The 21,431-nt window shown below is 38.2% G+C and overlaps 1 protein-coding gene across 1 annotated transcript in view; it reads left to right on the top strand.

The window, feature by feature from the left end:
- The window catches only part of LOC120801588 (contactin-associated protein-like 5), a 128,947-nt gene that overhangs the window by 10,735 nt on the left and 96,781 nt on the right, over positions 1-21,431 (top strand). Inside the window, exon 2 of the mRNA XM_040148737.1 lies at positions 15,891-16,001. Coding sequence (XP_040004671.1) covers positions 15,891-16,001 — 111 coding nt within the window. The remainder of the gene's footprint in view (positions 1-15,890; positions 16,002-21,431) is intronic.

Genomic DNA, 21,431 nt, shown 5'->3' with positions numbered 1-21,431 from the left:
TCATGCAGCTAACATTAGCTTAATTAGCTTTTCAATACATTAGCACAACATTAGCTTTTCTTTGAATTAGATGATAAAATCTGTCTGCAGCAAAACCGACGGTCGCTGACTAGAAATGAGAAACTGTCTGAAGTCAAGCACCCATTATTTCAAAAATTACAGATAATTATGATGGTAAATCTGCCACTATCTTCATATTTTCACAGTGCATGCCATGCAAAACCAGTAACTTACAGGGGTGGGGCTTAGTGAAGTGACAGTTCTCCACAACCTTCATGTCTACACAGACTGTGGTTAATGATTTGGTCTGGTTACAGCCCTGAATGTTCTTGATACAGTGTGTTATTTTGGCTCTTCTCCTCTTATAGGTGCTGCTTGAAATGCCTCTGATAAATCACTTTATTTGTCACTGCATTTAAAGTAAGTCACTATGAATGAGAGAGGCTAAAATATAATTCTGACCGCGGGTTTCTTCTCTTGTAGCTCTGTGTTCTGAGAATTAAGAACTAATTAATGTTATTTTGTTGTAATGAGTAATTTAATGAGAGAAAACACTATGAGTATATGATATCAGGTTATTTAGAGCAATAATTTGTACTAGGTCTCCCGGGAGGAAAAAATCTATTTCGATGAATGCATCACCATTGGAGGTCTTTCCAGCGGTATTGCTCACACAGAGGATGCACCAGTTTCCTATAGAGTGCAATGAAAATGCTTGAAATAGCTGTGGAGTCCACGAGTTTCCTCCTCTGTGTATTTTCAGTGTTACTAGCAGAGGGTTTTATAGGATTATCAACACTCACTTTCTACTGACCATGCCGAGACAACTGACATAATCAGCAAGGGATTACTACAGTAATGAAAAACATTTAGTTTCCAAGAATGAACAACTGGGGAGTTAAACCCAGAAAAAACTCAGGTAAATTGCACTGAGAAGGCTTCTTACTGTTGTATTAATCCGACCTGATTAATAAAGGATTTCACACTTACCAAAAAACTATATTAAACAATTTCGAAATGTTGCTGTGTTATTTGATGTCATATTAATTTTGAGCATTGCTGTGAATCAGACAAAAGTTTTCTGTCATACTCAGATATTGATTAGGATTATCTATAATGGATCAAAGAGGAGATGAAAGAGATGTGCACTCTGTAAGTGCTTGATCACACCATCAACATGCATTCTACTAAAGATGAGTGCAAACAGCGGCATCTGTTGGTGTTTTCCTGACCTAAAAATGTTCGTCCCTTTGGTTATTTGCACTTTGCTTGACTTGCTTGAATAGACTGTAAATGAAACACCGGTATTATTCCTGCTGCTGTGTGATGATTGCAGGTACTTAATCCATTAAAGGGAAAATATCTGACATCAGACATCCCATCCTAGAAAAATATATGTCAGTGAGTCCCACCACCACCACCCCCCATCATTTCCATTATTTCTGCAAAACCCCAGGGCACTGGCTTACTCTCAGCAACATGTGGATGAAATTATTGCTAACATTGTGTCTACACAGGAGGCATAGCATGAGCAGGGTGTTAGCAGAGCGGCAGCAGCTACAGTGCTACGCAGGATGCATTCAGGCAAAGTATTGAGTTGTAGAAAAACAGGTGCAGAGGACAAAATATACACTGCGAGCCAAAGAAAACCACTTGAGACTGCATGTGCTCTACTGCTGGCTTTGTGTTGACAGAGAAATAGAGCCCAGAGTCAGTGCAATGAAGTAAAATTATAGCTTAAGGTCTCAGTTCAGGTCTTAAATTTTCCAGCAGGTCAGGTCCTAATGTCACAGTGTCTCAGTTTTAGGGCCTCATGAATTCTGCACAGTGTTTGGTGGTCCTGGTTCAACCTCCTGTATCAGCTGGGATTCAGTGATGATTTCCCACACTGTGAGGCTCAGACTATGACTCAGACTCAGTGTAAATTAGACTGGTGTGGCATTTCTAAGAGCGTTCACTGGAAGCATCTGCAGTGGGCTGCTGGGAAACTAAGACTTCTATGTCACTCTGCAGTGCTTTTCCGTCTGGAAGCCTGGCATTAATCAGAAGCTAATCAGCTTCTAACTGCTGGTGTCTTTGGAAGGAAACGAGACGGAGAGTATTGTCATAATGACGGGTTCACTAGAGAGTAGCACTGCTGCTGAGAGCTGATAGCAGCTTTAAGAAATCTCCTAATCCAACCAAAAATGTACAAAAATACTGTTTGGCAAAATGTGTGAATGAAGCTGCTGGCAGATGAGATTTGCAAGCTGTTGTATATTTGCACATTTGTTTTTTTACCTCTCTGCATAATATTGCATTTCATAGAGAAGATATTGGAAATTATGCTGAGCTCATGAGCAAAATATTTGAAACTCTTGAAATTCAGAGATTTAACAGTTTGTAGAAGTTAAAAATACAACAATACTACAATGTTGTGGTAAATCAAGTAAATACAGCACAAAAATACGATAAAACTAATCTCTACTCTTCTTCACAAGAAGTACTTTTGGTTTTGATACTTGCCTTAATTTCTCTTTCAAGACTTTGATTTGTATTTTTCCTCAGTGGTCTGTGGAAGCCCATTCCTGCCAGAAAAGTAAAAATTGGAAATCTTTTGATGGCAAAAAAAAAAAAAAAAACTCCTCAAAATTATGACATAGTAAGTAAAAATGTAGACTTATTATGTTTCCAAGTTGTAAATGTAAATAAAATGATTAATCATTTTCATTTAATAAACCATTTTTATTTTACACGTAGAGTACTGACGAAAGCTGATGTTGACGTTGATATTTTGTTTGTTTTTAGGTTGTGTTGTTAAATAACGTGTTCTAAATCTCATTAATAAGTCTCATTCCAACAGCATCTTGACATAGAATACCAACATTCTTGTCTTGAGGTATGGTTACCAAAACCTAATGTGTGCTTGACGTCACAATGTCAGTTAGCCAGCGCTGGGTTTTGACTTCAACCTGATTTTTTAATGAATGATTGTTACAGTATCTGTTGTTCACAGCTGTTTTTTAATGTACAAAAAGCTTGTCCTTTACTTTGATTAAATCCCTGTAGACATCTGAAAGGCAGCATTTGGGAAGTGCTTTGCCAGACCGCAGTGCCATTACTCATGGCATCCACTGTGTTTACCTTTATTAAAGTATCTGCAAATGACACCAGGTCGCTACATAATAACCCTATACAATACTACACACACCACAGACCAGTCTGTTATGAATCAGTATTCTGTTGTTTATGTGGACAGATTGCAGCAGTTTATCTACTCTGTGTGTTGTCTGTTGTGTTAGATTTTACAATATGATGTGATCATTTATGACGTCAGATACAGCAGAATTAAAACTGAAATTGCACTGGATTAATGTAGTCACATAAATTGCTTCATAAAAATCTTTTATTACTTATTCTGACATCCTTGTATAAATTATATAAACACACACACCATCTGCCTCTGGCGTTGGATTTGAGATGCATTGTGTTCTGATCGTGCCGCTCTGCACCATCCAGACAACAATTGATTTCCTGAAAAAGCATCAGTAATTTCTAACCCGAAGACCTACACTTGCAGAATTTACGAGTAGTCGGGTGCCTACTTGTGTGACAGTGGCTGTTAAGAAAGCAAGAGTGTGGAGTTTATCAGAGCTCACTGGGACACACTTGATTAATGAGATTAAGGAGTTTGTGCAAATGAAAAATATTGGCTCAGTCAAGCTAATATATTTTTTGTTTCTGTTTAAGTTCCACATAATGCACAAATAAGAAGGATTAACCATACTATATTACGGTTACTTTCAGGTGATTTACATTCAGGAACTGAGAGGAATACTACAAGTCATAAAGGCATTAAATTGGATAATCTTGAAGCATGTGGTTTTATGATATATATGTTTTTATAATAACATAGAATACTTTTTTCTACATTACAACTTTATACAACACAACATTTCTAATAAGACAGTATTTCACAAAACAGTTTTTGACAAAACAATAGCATTTCAAAAAACATGTTTCTGAAAAACACAACACTTACCAAAACACAACATTACCAAAAAAATTTCACAACAACATTTCACAAAATACGACATTTCAGATTACGGAAAGGGTGGGACAACAACTGTCTATGATTGGACGAAACCCAAGTTAATAGTTTGCTTGCATGTGACATCATGAACTGCAGATGCTGCAGAAGCTCTCATAATACCTATGGTTTGCATCATTTATGGTTGCTCAAATTCGATCCAGCCGAGAAACCATTTAAGAGCTTTTATTGAGTACTTAAAGTTGTTGTTCGCCTGTGGTCGGGAGGAGCATAGTTGGATAATGCTCATGGAGCCAGTCTCTTAGATTATAGTTGGATAAGGCAGATGTGATTCTGACAACAAATAATGTATGTATAATTTTACTGCAATGTAAAAATACACCACAAGCTGCTGCTGCCGAGCTGCTGCCTTGACCCACATTCAGCTGCTGACGTTTTAGGAGGTTACTCTCTTTAGTAATCTGCTTATCACTAAGTTTTCTTCCCAAGGCAGGAGATATGCAAGAGAAATACCCTTGGGGAGCAACACCGATCAGAAATTTCAGAGTGTGGTGACACTTACAGTTTGGCAAGCAATTAGCAAGCAAATTAGAAGGTCTTTCAATAAATACTTCATAACAGTCAGTGATCACAGCAACTCTACATCTATATGCTTGCCTGAATGCCTTTGGTATTGTAGCTTGAAGTACATCTTTCTATGGCCACTAAATTAAAAACTACAATCTCTCATGAAGTATGCCAATTAACTTTTGCCAAACTCCAGAAAAAGTTGAGTAAGAAATGTCGAACCTGAAAGCCAAATCTTTAAGAGCAAGATTTAGTCTCAACCTCAACAAAACTAAAATTACTGGTTCAAATTTAGACACAACAGACAAAATGCCACAGGTGATAAAAGGTTCATACAGTTGAAAAACCTGAATTAAAACTGAAAAGTTGTGGAGCCCAGTGTAAACGTATGTCTTGTCTCCATTCTTCAGAAAAGACTCTTGGCTAAACTGTGTGCACAGTGCTTCAAAACATCCTCCATCCTCTCAATGTCATCCATGGTTTGATCTGTTTGATCTTCTGACGTCTTACAAAAAGCTGTGTGTAGTTGGGCTCACATTTCAGATGTCTATGAGTTGTTAACAGCTTCACCAAATGATGATTTTCTCTCTAAACTTCTCCCATGGGTTTAATTTCAATAAATACTCAACTGATCCAATATCTCACAAAAAATCAAAGATTAGAGGAAAAAATCCAAAAATTTAAAATAGATTTGTGTATCAGAACTTTGTTTTATCTGCTCTCTCTCTTATTAATCAACTCACAACCCCCTCAGATTTATCCAGTGTACCTGTATATAAAACTGTATATAAAGTAGTTCAAAGTAGCTCCACCTCCAGCAGTTACAACAGTAACATGCTGCTTACACAGTGATGCTTCAGTAAAGGATCTGAATTCTCTTTCCACCACTGTTGAGAACTTAGTTATCTAAATTGTGTAAGCCTAATTCGAAGTTTACGTACATTATTTGTTGTCAGAATCACATCTGTCCTATATAACTATAATCTAAGATAGATGTCTCCACTTAGTAGTTATTGTTGCTATGTATTGTTGTTCACTTACGGGGTTACAAACCCCCAAAAAAGCAAAGAAAAAAACAATAACCCTAACAATACAAATTAAGGAAACAGGTACATAACCATAGTTTATAAGTTTATAAGTTTATAAGCTACGTTACCTTTAACAAAACTGGTCACTTGTGACAAAATCATTATCTGAATCTGCTCCTCCCAACTGCTGACAAAGGTTTACAAGCGATTTTAGCCACCATTTTTTCGGTCAATTTCTTGCAATTTTCCCCCTTATGAACAACAACTTTTGGTACTCGATAAAAGTTTTTTGGCTTTTCTTGGCTAGATTAATTTTAGCAACTGTAAACAACACAATCCATAGGCACTATGAGAGCTTGTGATAGTGCTTCCAATGTAGAAAATCACACCCTGCTCTCCATCTGCAGTTCATGATGTCATATGCATGGAAACTATTGACTTGGGATCTTTCCTATCCTATATAACAAGTGTTGTCCCACCCTTTCTGTAATCTGAAATGTCATTGTGTTTTCTGAAATGTCTTTGATTTTAGATGGACTCCTCCATCAGCCACAACAACACCCTGTCTGTTAACAATTACATTAAAACACAGTACTGTCACTTTTTCAGTTCTGTTTCTCAATCACTTGTATGGATGCGAGCTTCCTCAAATTCTGCCGGCGTTTGGGACGCCGGCAGAATTTGTCAACTGATATGGAATTTGACAACTGATTGTCAACTGATACCTCAGCTCCCCTCAGTGTATTGCTGAGTAACTGATCCCCAAGTCTATTAATCCACGTTAGGGATCGTATGAGGCTTTATCGACACCACCGGATGTCTGGAGCCCTGCTGCTACCAAACACTGCCATTATACCCTTAATATTTTCAACACTTTGGTTTGTGACGAATAGACGCTTCATACCAGAGGTTATCTTAACTTTGAAGGTGCTTAAAATGTGATTTTATGATTTTTAATTGGCAGAAAAAGAACATAAAATATGGTTTATCTTTTCTATTGTGTCTTATTATGTTCAATTCTAATCAGTGAATACTTCAATATAAAAAAATGATAAATTAATAAATTTAATTTTGGTTTTAACTATACTTACACTGTCTGGTGAAGTTCAAGACTGCTTTTGAAACCTTGGACAGAAAAGTCTTTAAAAACTAAATAAATCTATCTTATTGTGTGATTTAATTCCAAGTAGATAACTTGTGATGGGAATATGTGAATATTATTTATTCATTTATTGTGCATTGTATTTGTATGGACTAAATGATTAATCCAATTATCGAAAAAAGTAAAAATAATACCACACAATGAGACATATTTTTTAGTGTTGGAGAACTTCTGAATACAGACATACAGATTGTTAATCAGAATTAATGTTTTTTGGGGAAGTGCTGTTAATTATTTCTATAATTTTTTTAAATAATTATTTTTAATTTTGTACTGAAAAGACAATCAAAAAGTCAAAGTTCTGATTTCCAAGACTTGTTCATCACTTTTGTTTGTAACAGGAACTCAGTTATTCAGGTACATTTTGTAAGAGTTTATAGAACATACCAATAAAAGAACTCTGGTGTTCCTTCAAAACAAGCACTTGTACATGTGTTTGAAAAAAAAAAAACCCAACTCTAATTTTACTCAGAGGTTTATCAGCATGTCAGGCAGGAGTCAAATATCAGCTCAAAAATCAGTAAACTGATAATCTGAGTGAGCAGCTTGGCTTTCCAACAAATTTTGTCTTTAAGCCAAGATCACAAAGCTTTGTAAATCTTTCAATATTCAGCTCAGTTATAAGTCACATGATTCTCTGTCAGTTCTGTGGGATTTCTACAGGAGTGAGATTCATCTTCTCTGTTAGGAAAATGTGACTTGACTGTATTATGAGCTGATGCTAATTCATGTTATGGCTTCTGGCTCATTGGAAGAATTCACTAAGGTCTGTAGAGAACTTTATGCCTCTTTAAGCAGACTGAACTCTGCAGATAGAATATTAAACTGCATCTGCTGGATCCAGTTGGTAAAGAGGATCACGGTCTGGATGTTCTATAGTTTAAAATTTCTTTTTGTATTTTTTTTGTATCCAGCTGTTTGCATGTTTCCAGAGAAATGCTATTAGGGGTGTAACAAAGCTAAGACAAAAATATAATTTGTCTGGCTTTAGTTGGTGGAAGCACACATACAGACTGAATGCTCCTAAATCACTTAATACTGCTCATGTAGGTGGAGTTTAGCCTATCTCACTCTGCTCTACAATTTCACAGAGTCTGTGATGTGTTGGATTAATAAATTTTACCAATTATGTTCACATCACTCAATAATCCATTGATTGCAATTAATTATTAAATACCCATAGCCATTACACAGAAGCAGAGATAACACAAGCATCTCCGTATCATCAATGGGCTTTTTTACGCACATAGCACCGCAGCAAAACTTCTTTAATTATTTATAATTATTAATTATCCCATAATGGTTACAGGATCGGACAGGATCTATGTGTAAATGACGTTCTATACTTTTATAGACATCAGACAGACAAGCTGTCACACAGAAATTCAGAGTTTTTCCAGACAGATCTTTTGGAATAAAGCAGCCATCCTTAGGATGAGCCCTGAGCTGTCAGAACTACTTTATTTTACTGTAAGTAAAAATCCCATCTCTGCATATTACTTGTTGCCAACTAACCACTAAAAGATGGTGACTGTGGCTATTAGTTTGAAACATTACTAATATGATCAGCCCAGCATACAAGTTTTCTTCATCCATGGGTCATACTTCGTACACACTTCATTCGTTCTTTTTACAGTTAGCTGAACACTGGGAGCTTTTTTTTACATACTATAAATCAGTTTGTCTGAGAGTGCCTACAGCACATAGCCTACAGCTATCACACTCTGAGTAGCGGTGACCAGTGACTGTAAACTATTTAATGATGGTGATTAACTTTTTTGATATTTTCCAATGCTCTCTGGCTCAGATATCTGGAGGAAGTTTCTTCTGGGCCTCCAGTTGCCAATCCAAAATACACCTTAATGTGCCTGTATACCCCTGTTATGCAGTCAGAATATGTAGTCTAATTGGTTTAATTTTGACAGACAGTCAGACAACCAATCGCAGGCAACACCATCTCATCTAATTTGTAATTTTTTCGTTCAGTTGTGATAATGCTTACTAGACTATCAGTAGATCAGCAGACAGTCAATAGTTGTCTCTTGCTTTACAGGTGTTCCCGGGGAGTCCAGGGTTGCATCACATTCTGATAAACGGGTTAATATTACCTCTTAATTACACTTATTAACTTGAAGTCTCCAACAAGCCTGGCTATGCAATTCAGTCATCATGCATTTGGTCTATGATGGACATTCAGATATCTGATGTCATACTGAACTGGGCTAAAATATCATCTGGTCTGATGCATGATGCAAAAGCTGTGTGTGAAAGAGTGAGATCTGAAATTTACCAACAGTATTAATGTGTGTTTTGATATTTAATTGTCTGCTCATTTGAAACAGCTGTCTAGATGAAACATTCTAAATGTGCTCTTTTCATAAGAAAAATATTTGTGGGAATGTTTTACATATGAATTGCATTTCATATGTGATAAATTTACATACAACCACATGTGCATGTTTTCTGGATATTTCACATGTGAGTACATGAATTTTCACTGCCTGAATCTGAATGTGTTTGCAGTCATCCATCTTTGGAGAGGGAGAGGTGGCATCTATTACTTCTATCCCAAACACAATCAATCCCTGGTGGTGTAACACCAGCTCAGGGTGTGGGGCTGTCTTTGTTGTGTGCCTGTACAAACAAACTAGCCGCAGCACTTGAAATACTTTGCTCTGCTTCTTTTTTCAAACAATTGATGTGTTTATGGCTGGGAGAGTTTCCACACTCAGTCATAGTCATGTGTTTCTGCTTTCGCATGAAGATGCACGTCTGGGCTCACATGAATATGAGATTCAAGCCCTGGAGCTTTGCATAGAGAGTGTGCCATAACACAATCACATTTATGACTGTAGAGGATTTTCAATTATCCCATAGGCCAAGGAGGTGGCGAGCAGCAGCTAAATCAGCCACCATCCATAAGTCTCTGTGATTGACAGCTCGGCATTTGGCTCACCACCAAGCCCCAACAAGGGGGCTGTAAACAACAACAACAACAACAGGATTTACAAGATGCATTTTGCACATGGAGAAAGGATTTTAGTGCCTGCAGAGCTTGACAGTTATAGGTCCACAAGTAAATTTAAGAATATGTCTTATGCCATAAAAAATTTTATAGGCTTGCTTTCACTTTTCCAGGACATCAAGGTCTCACTTGTCATATGTGGGAGTGTAAAGTGCTAATGGAATGGAGAGAGTTTTGGAGGTGAAAGATATGACGTGAGGGTTATAGAGAGGCTGTAGTTGCCATGATTAAAAGACAATACCTTAGGTTTTGCATGCTTAACCGAATAAAGATGTAATTCAACATGATGATACATTTTTGAGAGTGAGATGAGAAAATCAATCTCATATCTGTGTGCAGAGTACAGAGCTGAAGTCAGGATGAAGTTAGCCTTACTTAGTATAAAGAATAGAACCCTGGTGCTAAGACATTTATCTTGTTTGTTTCATCCATATAAAAACAGAAATGAAACAGTAATAATTTGAGCTTTTAGGGGGAGTTATGTGCTTTAACTATTTCAAAGGAGAACTCCTCATATTTTACACATCATAATGTGTCTCTACCACATAAGCGAAAAAGTTGCATAAAGCCTCTAGTTTCTCCAGAGGTAGCTGTGTTAGGTCTTATAAATTGGCTCAGGTCATGTCACTTGAAAATGAAAAAATATCTGGGGGTGTGCATTAGAAAGAGTTGAACTTACCAGGCGTCTGTAGCCCTCTTCTCCACTTTGCTCGATGCTAGAGCCTTCCGGCTATATATCAGCTGCGTTACACAACTGAATCTATGACTGAATTGTTTACCGTCAAGCTGCATTTTGGACAATGCAGAAGCCAGGTTTTCACGAAAAAGAACGTGTGGGATAAAAAAAGATATCTTTGTTTCTGCTGCAGTGATTTTGATTATTTTTGTTTTAAACTTCCCCTCATAAGTCTGACAATATTAGAAGCTAAAATTTAAAAAAAAAAATGTTGTATGACATGAAAAGCCTTTAAGCCTTAACAGTGATTTTTAGACTTTTGCTCATGTATGGACTAAATATTCCAATTCCTAACTGCAATTCAGTTCTGCCATATATTAAAATAAGCCATTTTTCAAACCATGTTATATTTTATTAGTTTAATTGCATTTTTTGGTAATGCTTTAAGGCCAATTATTCGTTTCCACATCCGCATGGCCTCAAGGGTCTTAATAATGTAAATTTCATAATCTGCCCAAGTCTGCTTCAGCATGCTGCCCAAGATTTTTGAGCACATGGACTGTATGTACTACAAGTACAGAAACTGTACATGCGCAAGAAAAGTAAACTGGATACTTGTTACATGCACTGTATGTATGTGCTGTATTCCCCATGGTCCTATTCTCATGGAGCAGTCGCACACATGATTTTCTTTTTTTGACTTTTTCATGTTGTTCAGTTGTTCTTGTTGTCAGGAGGTCACCATCATGTTTTCTAGTACATGTGTGGAACGTGTCTGTGGATGAATGATGCAGACCCCCATTGGTAGTATTTATAGACACACAGGCGCATCTGTCGTCCACAACTGTCTGCAACTGTCTATACTGAAGTATGCTAAAGGCTTCACTAAACAGGTTTGTGATTTCAGAACAATTTATAGAAAGAACTAAATAATTTGCTACTAATTGTAGGGAAAGTAAAATAAAGACAGCGTTCAATTGTACTCACAGGTTATCAGAAAATGTGAATAAAAGTTAAATACAGTATGTGAACAAGAAACATACAAATCAGCATGTAGGGATAATGAAGATTCAAATATTTCCAATAATAAATGAATACTGAATAAATATTAACTTGGGTTAAAGGGAAGTTTTTCTTTCAAGGAATGTTGAATCGATTTTCCATAAAATGAGTACCTAAGGGCATTCTTCTATCCAAGAAACTTCCTAGGAAATCATTGGAAAATTACAGACCTGTAAAATAAAGTGCTACCCATTTTGTTTTACCATTTCATGCATCCATTGGTTTCCAATAATTTCAATATGGAAAATAGACTCTTGAAAGTTGCTTGACTTATACTCTATCAAAGTGATAGATTAAGTCTGCAATAATTAGGGTACAATATGGGGCAATGCTTTATTTTGAGGGTCCTTGATGTCCCATGAAGTTTCATGAAAAGAAATACGTAACTCGGCCTTAATGATAAGGAAAATCAATCAGCGCTTTTTCTATGAAATGCTTAGACCATAACTTTGAGAATCTTTTAGTCAGAGAAGCAGGTCAGTTTAACATGCAAAAACTGTTAAAGTTGTATCCATATGTGGGAATAACGTTTTCACCTTAATATAATAAATTAATTAAAGTACTTACCCGGTTTTAAATTTAACCCATCTTTCAAGAAAATATTTGTTTTACCAACAGTTTTTATCAAATCGCATTGCTCCTGGGACACTAATTAGGAATAGTATTAGGAAATTACAGCAATGAAACAAAAAGCATTACTTGATATTGTAACTTGATGACTTGTTCACTGTGATGGATTATATAGCTCAAAAAAGTCTCAATAGTCTCAAGTGATTTTTAATGCCATAGGGAAATGAATGGAAACATTTAGAACAGTAACAAAACTTTATAGCCTGAACTGAAAACAGACAAAAAGCGTGACCTCCCTTGGTTTGTCAGATCATCAGCCAATGAAGCAAGAAATGATGGACAGATACAGAGGAAGATTGACAGAATGAGAGTTGATCTTTGCAATGTTTAAAATGTCAAGTAGGATCTTACAGACGTCCAATAGATGAAGAGTGCTTGTGCTTGTATAATAAAAATAACTTTTTCAGTGATGCTTGGACGTGTGACATGCCAGTCATCACTTTTCTCTAATGGAACATCTGCATCTGCTGATGCTGATGTTCTGCTGGCCTTGAAAAAGAAAAAAAATGTACTGAACTGCTTTAGTCACACTTCAAATCATCATTAGAAAAAAGTTGTTGGTGAATGATCTGAGAGTAGTCAAACTTGGTCTGATGGAATTCTAGAGGACATCAAGAAAAAGTCATGGACAGCACAGCAAATATAGTCAGTCTCATCAGTTTTATACACGGTGGATGCTTTCTGCATGTTTCCTGGTGGACACTCCACTTTTACAGTATCATAAGTGTCTCATTTTAACTAACTGACGTTTTTCTCTCTAATTACAAAACAAGGAATCATAGATTAATCATAATCATAAACCAGTAAGTAATTCCTGCTGGGTTCTACAGCACAGAAAGAAGTGGTTCATGACTGTTACTTTTTCCTAAGGCCTGTCTCATAACCAGTTTCACTACAGGGCTTTCAGACTGAATAAATTCCACATTCACACAGATTACCTCTGTCAGAGGGGTTGACTGCTGATCATGAACATCCCAAACACCTCTGCTTTAATTGTCAGGATATATGTTCACTTGAACTCTGCCACTATATGCTTGAGAGTGCAACATATAAAACAGAAACCAGATTTCTGTTTAGGGTCTGATGTCTGACCTCACTGCATCCTGCTTGTTGCATCGAAGTGCTGCTTTTAAATACACAGCAAAAGGAAAAAAAAATGTACTGAACTGCTTTAGTCACACTTCAAATCATCATTAGAAAAAAGTTGTTGGTGAATGATCTGAGAGTAGTCAAACTTGGTCTGATGGAATTCTAGAGGACATCAAGAAAAAGTCATGGACAGCACAGCAAATATAGTCAGTCTCATCAGTTTTATACACGGTGGATGCTTTCTGCATGTTTCCTGGTGGACACTCCACTTTTACAGTATCATAAGTGTCTCATTTTAACTAACTGACGTTTTTCTCTCTAATTACAAAACAAGGAATCATAGATTAATCATAATCATAAACCAGTAAGTAATTCCTGCTGGGTTCTACAGCACAGAAAGAAGTGGTTCATGACTGTTACTTTTTCCTAAGGCCTGTCTCATAACCAGTTTCACTACAGGGCTTTCAGACTGAATAAATTCCACATTCACACAGATTACCTCTGTCAGAGGGGTTGACTGCTGATCATGAACATCCCAAACATCTCTGCTTTAATTGTCAGGATATATGTTCACTTGAACTCTGCCACTATATGCTTGAGAGTGCAACATATAAAACAGAAACCAGATTTCTGTTTAGGGTCTGATGTCTGACCTCACTGCATCCTGCTTGCTGCATCGAAGTGCTGCTTTTAAATACACAGCAAAAAAAAAAAAAAAAGTGTTAAGATATGAGCATGGATGATGACTGAGCTGGCACAGGGGGACCCAAGGGGCTATGGGGCCAAAGAGAGATGCAAAGAGAGATAAAGAGAAACAGATGAAATAATTATGCAAAACCATTAAAAAAAATAATAACTAATTTGCTCCTGTATGTTAAAAGTGCTCTAATCTCACACTACTGGGTTAAGCAGAACAAACAAACACGAGAAACAACAGCCTCCTCTGTCGTGTTTTCAGGGGTCACTGCACAAGTTAATGGACTGTTGGAGAGAGATTTGAGAAGAGGAGAAGTGAGGCAGAAATGTTATTTACCACCTTCTTGCCATAAAAATGTTCTCATCTGACAGCTTAATTATTTATTTTCAACCAACAACTTGAACTCCTCAAGGGTTCATTTTATATTTCTTTTTCAGCAGAATAAGTACAAATCCAGTGCAACTGCTTCAGACCACTGAACACTTTTCTTGCATTTATTGCAGTGATCTGTCTCATTCTGTCCTGTTCAAGATACAGACACACACATACAGCATCTAAAACTAAGAAGAAAGGCACTCAGTAGAGCATAGATCTCCGCCAAGGTCAATGTCAAACAACATATTCCATAGTTAATGATGCGGATCTGCCCCAAAATTTAATGAGTTCTTTAAACTTGGTGGAAGCCCCACCAAGTTCGGTACAAATTGTATCGGTACTTTTTTCATAATCCTGTTGACAAATAAACCAACAAACAAACCAGCAAACAGACCCGGGTGAAAACATAACCTCCTTGGCAGTACAAAGTCCTGAAACAACGGATACTATGCTGCAAACAACTCAAATTATCTCAATGGAGGTTTTTCTCTTTTAAGAAAAATGACTGGATGAATTCAATATTTTGGAAATATGCTGTCTTACTGATAATTATATAAGGAAACCAATATTGCTCTCACATCTGTGTGGTAAGTAGAGGTATCAGTGCATGGTTAGTATAGCGTAGCATTTAAACTGGAAGCGGGGGGAACAGCTAACCTGGCTCTGTTCAAAGTTACAAAATACACCTAACATTTTCGTAGAATAAACACAGGCCTGTATGTTTTCAAAATGTTTTATGTTTTTAAAATTTATTTTAATATATTTAAGATTAAAAAAAGTATTTATCCAACAGCAGTAAGTAGAGGTATCAGTGCATGGTTAGTATAGCGTAGCATTTAAACTGGAAGCGGGGGGAACAGCTAACCTGGCTATGTTCAAAGTTACAAAATACACCTAACATTTTCGTAGAATAAACACAGGCCTGTATGTTTTCAAAATGTTTTATGTTTTTAAAATTTATTTTAATATATTTAAGATTAAAAAAAGTATTTATCCAACAGCAGATGTTGAAATGAGACTACAGATCAAATCTACTATCAATTACGATAGTGACAGTTGAAAAATAAATACATTGCTCCCGGTTCACTACCACTGTCTCAAAATGTATAATCAAAATTGTTCAGAAATAGTTTTATCTGTCTGTCGTTTCAGATTCAGACATGCACACATTGACATGCTGTCACAGGATACATTTGCCAGATGTTACTCTTTTGCATTTATTAATTATTTAATATTTTTCAGTTGAGAGGAAAATACCTCAGATGCAAAAATCTCACAAGCTCATTATGAAATCCTTCTAGATCCACAACAAATATGAATAAAAGTTTCCTTCAACCATGGCCTGAATGTTTAACCAAATATTCAAATATGCTGCAAACTATCAACAGGAACAAACATCAATGGTTATTAACCAACAGTTTTCACATTGAGACACTTAATCACATGCCATGTGCGACACATTTGATATCAAATCCTAAAGTATTTTCTTTACTTAAAATCCAGTTAATGGCTTATAGTCAGTGGTTTATCATTTTTTCTTTTCTTATAGATAACTGCAACAGTCCACTGGTGTCCATATTACCACAATCCTCCTTCCAGAGCTCTTCACAGTCCTCCATCAGTTATGCTGCTCACAACGCCAAGCTAAACAGAAGAGATGGTAAGTAGGATAAAGGATGTTCACTAATTTCACATCCTAAAGATACACATTACTTACCTAAAGTATGACACTGGTATAGCTTCTAACATCTCTGAGACCTTTGTCTTTCTCTAATTAAAAGTGTGTGTGTTTTTTTTTGGTCCTGATCCGAGTCCTTTCATTGGCTATCTGCCAATATTGTGTCCAATCAACTACTTCTATTTACTTAAATGTTAATTAAATATATATCTAACACATTCAAATAACAGCTGTACCCTCAACCCTACTTCCTAAAATAACATTTCAATACAACTGTACTGCAACAGCAAATATAATGCAATGCCATAATGCAATCAACTGTTGTGCTCTCTCCTTTCCCAAGAACCTTTCCAAATCAACATTCATACAGTGATTGCTCATACATGTTTCCCTGTGTCACTGCATTTCATATTCATAGGCAGACCTTCCATGACTGGCCAATTTGGTATTTAGGCTGTTACTCTAGCATCCATGAAAAGTCTGGTCTAGGCCAAAACCACTGTCTCTCCCCCGAAGGCAGTCTACCTTGTGATGCAGCTACTACACCCACTGACAAGGCACAGTCAGCTAGGTGTTTGTTTGAGCTAAGTGCTAGTCATACTGATGAGAAGCAGTATGCATATACTGCCCCTGATGAAACACAGACCATTCTTCTGAAGGATGGTCATGTTTTACTGTTCCTCCCAATCCTCACCATTAATGCTATGGTCAGGAGTGTCTGGTGTGGTACTTGCCTCTTAAGATGTCTCCAGTCTTTCCTTCTTTTGGTTGGTAGCCTGCTGCAGGTGGTCTCCGATGTTGCTCCCCTGTCTTTTACCAGGCTCCTCTGCTCTGCTGCAGTGATTGAGGTGGTACCTGACTGTCTTTCCCTCAACCTAAAGCACAGTTGGAGTTATCAAGATCACCTTAAATGTGCCTTTTCTCCTTGGTTGATTCGACTTCCTCTGGAACACATTAATGTTCACCCACCCACCTAGCTGGATCTTTTGCAGCTTTTCTGGAATCTCACTGGTTTTTCCCTCTGTAGCACCCTTCACCTGTTGAAAAATAGCTTTGTGTATGGCAGTGAGGTGATGCACTTAGGAAATTTTTTCAAGCTGCTCATAAGGAGAAGCATTATATGGACTTCTAAGATATGGCATTAGCATGGGTTAACCTGTAGGCATTTTTTTTGTTGCGGTTAGTTTGCATTCTCGTGCCCATCAAGGTTAGTGGTAATGCTTCCACCCAGTTCATTTTCCCATCTGCACATATGTTGGCTATTCTTGCTCTTTCTACCATTCCCTATGACTGTTGGTGATAGACACATCCTAGTCTCTGCCTAATTCTTGAGGCCTGTGCAATGCCTTTTATTACGTTGCTTACAAAATGTGGGCCCTTGTCTGACCTGATTTTACCTCTACACAGGAATTTTACCACTGATTTTATATCTGGACCACTCGTTGGCACTGCTTCTACTATTTGGCTGTGTCTATTTACCACAAACAACATATACCTGCCAACATGTACTTGCCCTGTATCAACTTTATCTTGTCTACATAGTCAATCATCAGGTGTTGGAATGGACCATCTGGTGGTGGAATGTGTCCTACTGGCACTGAAAAAGCTTTCCTGTTGTTATAAGCCACGCATACATCACAATTATGTAATGCCTGGTCCACCATGGCTGTCAAATATGGTGACTTCCATGTATTTTGGATTATTCTGATGACCTCCCCCATTGCACAATGGTCTAAACCATGCACATCCCTTAATTAACGTGTAAAGGAGCGAGGTGGGGGCAACAAAATGACCACTAGGCCCAAGCCATAAGTTTTTTACTTTAACTTTATTCAAACATTTTTCTCATACATACTGGCTGCTTCTTGTGCTTGGATTAGTGACGATAGATCAGCAGCTGGACCTGGTTCTTCAGCTAAAATTACTCCCATGACCCCCTGTATTAGCGTTGCTTTCCTTGCTAAATAATCTGCAAAGTTGTTTCCCCTTGCTACAAGAGTGAATGTCTTTTGGTGGGCTGGGCATTTAATGGTGGCCAACACCGTAGGCAGGTGCATGGCTTCCAACAATTGTAAAATCATTGCCCCACATGTGATAGGCATTCCATCACCTCTTTGAAATACCTAACAGATAGACATGACAAACACCATATGCATACTCAGAATCAGTATATATGGTTACCATTCTGCCAGTTACCAACTTACAGAATGCTGTTAGGGCCTGAATTTCTGCCAGCTGGGCAGAACACGGTTGATCAACCATTTGTGTTTGGACTTGAGAAAATGTTTCACCATCACCATTTAGTTGTGGAATTACGTATCCTGCATGGTTACCCTTCTTATCTGTATAACATGACCCATTCACAAAGAGTGTCAAATCTGCAGTAATTACTTCATTATGCATGTCTGGTCATGCTTTTGGGAAAGAATCAGTCCGTATTGTGCGATCATGAGGCACACCATCTGTGGGTATCACCATCTTTTTTGCTGGATTAATAGCTGTGCACCTTCGAATGTTATGATCAGATGCTGAGAGGATCACTCCATAACCTGTTTTTCTGGCTTTATTGAGCACAAATCTGGGACTTTTCAGAAGTGTAACTGATGCAACATATACAATGTCACTGGATGCCCCATTGTTAGAGTGGAAGCTATTTGGTAGTCGAATACTGCTGCTGCCAATGCTTGGTAGCACGGTGGCTAGCCTTGTTCAGCAGCATCCATTTTGGTGCTGTAATAGGCTAATGGTTGTTTTCCTGTGGGTGTTTCTTGCATTAGTAAAGCACTGACAAATCCTGCACGTTCTACTACATGCAACTGAAATGGTTTCCTATAGTAAGGGGTGCCCAATGCTAGGGCTGCTTGTACGTCCCCTTTTGGGGCCCAAAAAGCCCCCTCAGCCTCCTCTGTCCATTGCAACTGAGCTGAATTGTTTGTTTAGACTGCTGCCTTGATCAATGCTCGAAGTGGAGCTGTTTTGAGGGCATAATCACAAATCCACTGCCGACTGTACCCTGCCATGCCCAGAAAGGAAAGCATCTGTCCCACTGTTTTTGGTTGTGGGGCTTTTGTTAGGGACTCCACTTGTGATGGTGCAATCCATTTTTGGTCACCACAAGGTTTTGCACCTTGGTATTCAACTTCCTGTTGGCATAATTGCAATTTTTCTTTGCTAACTTTGTGGGCTTCGTGTGCTACAGCTTGTTGCACTGCCGCCGAGTCTATCTCACACTGCTTTTTTGTTAGACTGCAGATAAGCAGATCATCAACTTACTGAATCAAAATGCTATCCATGTTCAGGTGCTGCGGGTCTTCTGATAGCACTCTGTTAAAGAGTGATGGACTTTTGCAATATTCTTGTGGGATTCTTGTGGGAATATTCTTGTGGGATGTTGCTGACCTTGGTATGTGAATGCAAAGAGATACTGGGAGTCTGGATGCAAAGGTAAGGTACTGATGAATGCTGAACCAAAATCAAAATCAAAATCAATCACTGTGTAACACTGAGTTTCAGGTGGAATGTTTGACAATAGCGTATGTGGATTTTTGGAGCATCCACTATTGGGTTGATTACTCTTAGATCATGTACAAACCTGTAGGCCTTTGAGTGTGGCTTTTTGATTGGAAAGATCGGAGTGTTACATGGACTTATGGTCTTTACCAGAACTCAATCTTGCAAAGAAACTTCAATGGTGGGCTTAATTTCTTCTATTGCCTGTGGTGTAAGAGGATATTGTTTTTTGTAAGGTAATTTAAAACCTGGCTTCAGTTTGATGTGTATTGGTTGTGCAGATTTAACTAACCCTGCATCAGTCTTGTGTTTTGACCATAGGTTATCTGGCACTTGTTGCAACAGTGTTGTTTGTTCAGTTGTGAGTGACATCTGTTTTATCACCCTATCATCTAGCAATACTCTTTCAACTATACCCTGATCATATTTGTTATCCTAATGAACTGTCTCATCTGAAATGTGGATGTTTGGATTAACTGTGGGGACCCATCTCTCTTCTGGTAGTCCTTTCTTTACCGATGGCCTAAGTTTGTGTGACTCATGTCCCTCTGTGATCATCAGCATTTGCATGAGGCATTGCAGCTTTCACTTGGAACCATTGCGACAGCTGAGTTGGCAATGTAATGGCTGCTGCACCCCCTTGTGGTCCCACGTTGATGTCTTCTTCAGTGATGTGGAACTGATGTCTATTGCTCTCCTTATGCTATCATTTGTCATAGTCTTTATCTGAATGATCACCGTCAAACTTCAAAGTGCAATGTCTTGGATTTACTGCTTTTTCCAGTTGGGTTTGTACCCATGGTCTCCACTCCGATGTTGCCATTGTAGCCATAGCATCGATTCTTCTGGAGTCAGGCGTATCCAATACACCATTGGTTGAAGTGGTTGATTGCTCTGAAATGAGGGCAACATGGACATCATTTACTCCCTTATGTTGTCACTTCCCAGATATGGGAACTCCACATAGACTCCATCTTGGGTACATACTATTTTGGCTTTCAGAGAACACAATATGTCTCTTCCCATGAGATTCACTGGGGAGCTGGCTGAGTAGAGCAACAATGCAACCACTCTTATCCACCAATTAGCATCGGTTTAGGTTGGCACCTTGTAGTTGTTCTTGGGGTGGACCTTGTGGTGGACCTTGTGGTGGTCCTTGTTAAGAGTATCTTTGCCGTTGTCTTGACAGACCTCTCCATCCTTCCCTCTGGGGTGACCTCCTCCTTGCATTGGTCGCCCATACCCCTATGGTGGGCAGTCACTGAATCCCATTGGCTGCCTGACATGTATGTGGATGTAGTGGATGGGTGGAGTAGGTGCAGGAAAAAGAGTTGCAGTTTAGGTTGCATCACTGGTGGTGAAATAGGTGCTAGGACAAGAGTTGTTGGTGCAGGTTGGATCACTGGTGGTGCTTCTGCCACTGCTGTAACCACTGGAGCTTGCACTTTGTCTTTTTTTTTCTTTTGTGCAGACAGCTCTCCCAGCTGTAGCTGAGTCAGCTTGTTAGCCAGCCTTCTCTTTTTAATTCTAACTGCATTTCTCCTTCCAACAGCGTGCTTCTATTTTCTCCCCTGTCCTCTTCTCCCCTGCACTCCAAAGATTGATACTGTCCTGCTCTGAATGGGGTTTTCTCACTTGGGTAGAGTGGGTTTCAATTAGCCCTTTATCTTTTGCATTCACTAGTTCCCATAATGTCTTTATTGGCTGCCTATAGGTTGTGCCTTCCTGCATGAATCATCCCAACACCTCTCTCTCTTTGTGTCTTTTTCCCACTCGCTCATCACTACTGTCCCTGGCTTCTTTTTCTTGCTGTGGTTTTCTTTATTCTACCACCCTGAGCTCCCATGTACCCCTGGCAAACACTTTCTGACGTAAGTGTTTCTGACTCTTTGTCTGTCGCTT

Source organism: Xiphias gladius, chromosome 16 (genome assembly GCF_016859285.1).
Source record: "Xiphias gladius isolate SHS-SW01 ecotype Sanya breed wild chromosome 16, ASM1685928v1, whole genome shotgun sequence".
Taxonomy (NCBI): domain Eukaryota; kingdom Metazoa; phylum Chordata; class Actinopteri; order Istiophoriformes; family Xiphiidae; genus Xiphias; species Xiphias gladius.
The sequence above is the reverse complement of the archived record's forward strand: the minus strand, read 5'-3'. Positions and strand labels throughout refer to the sequence as shown.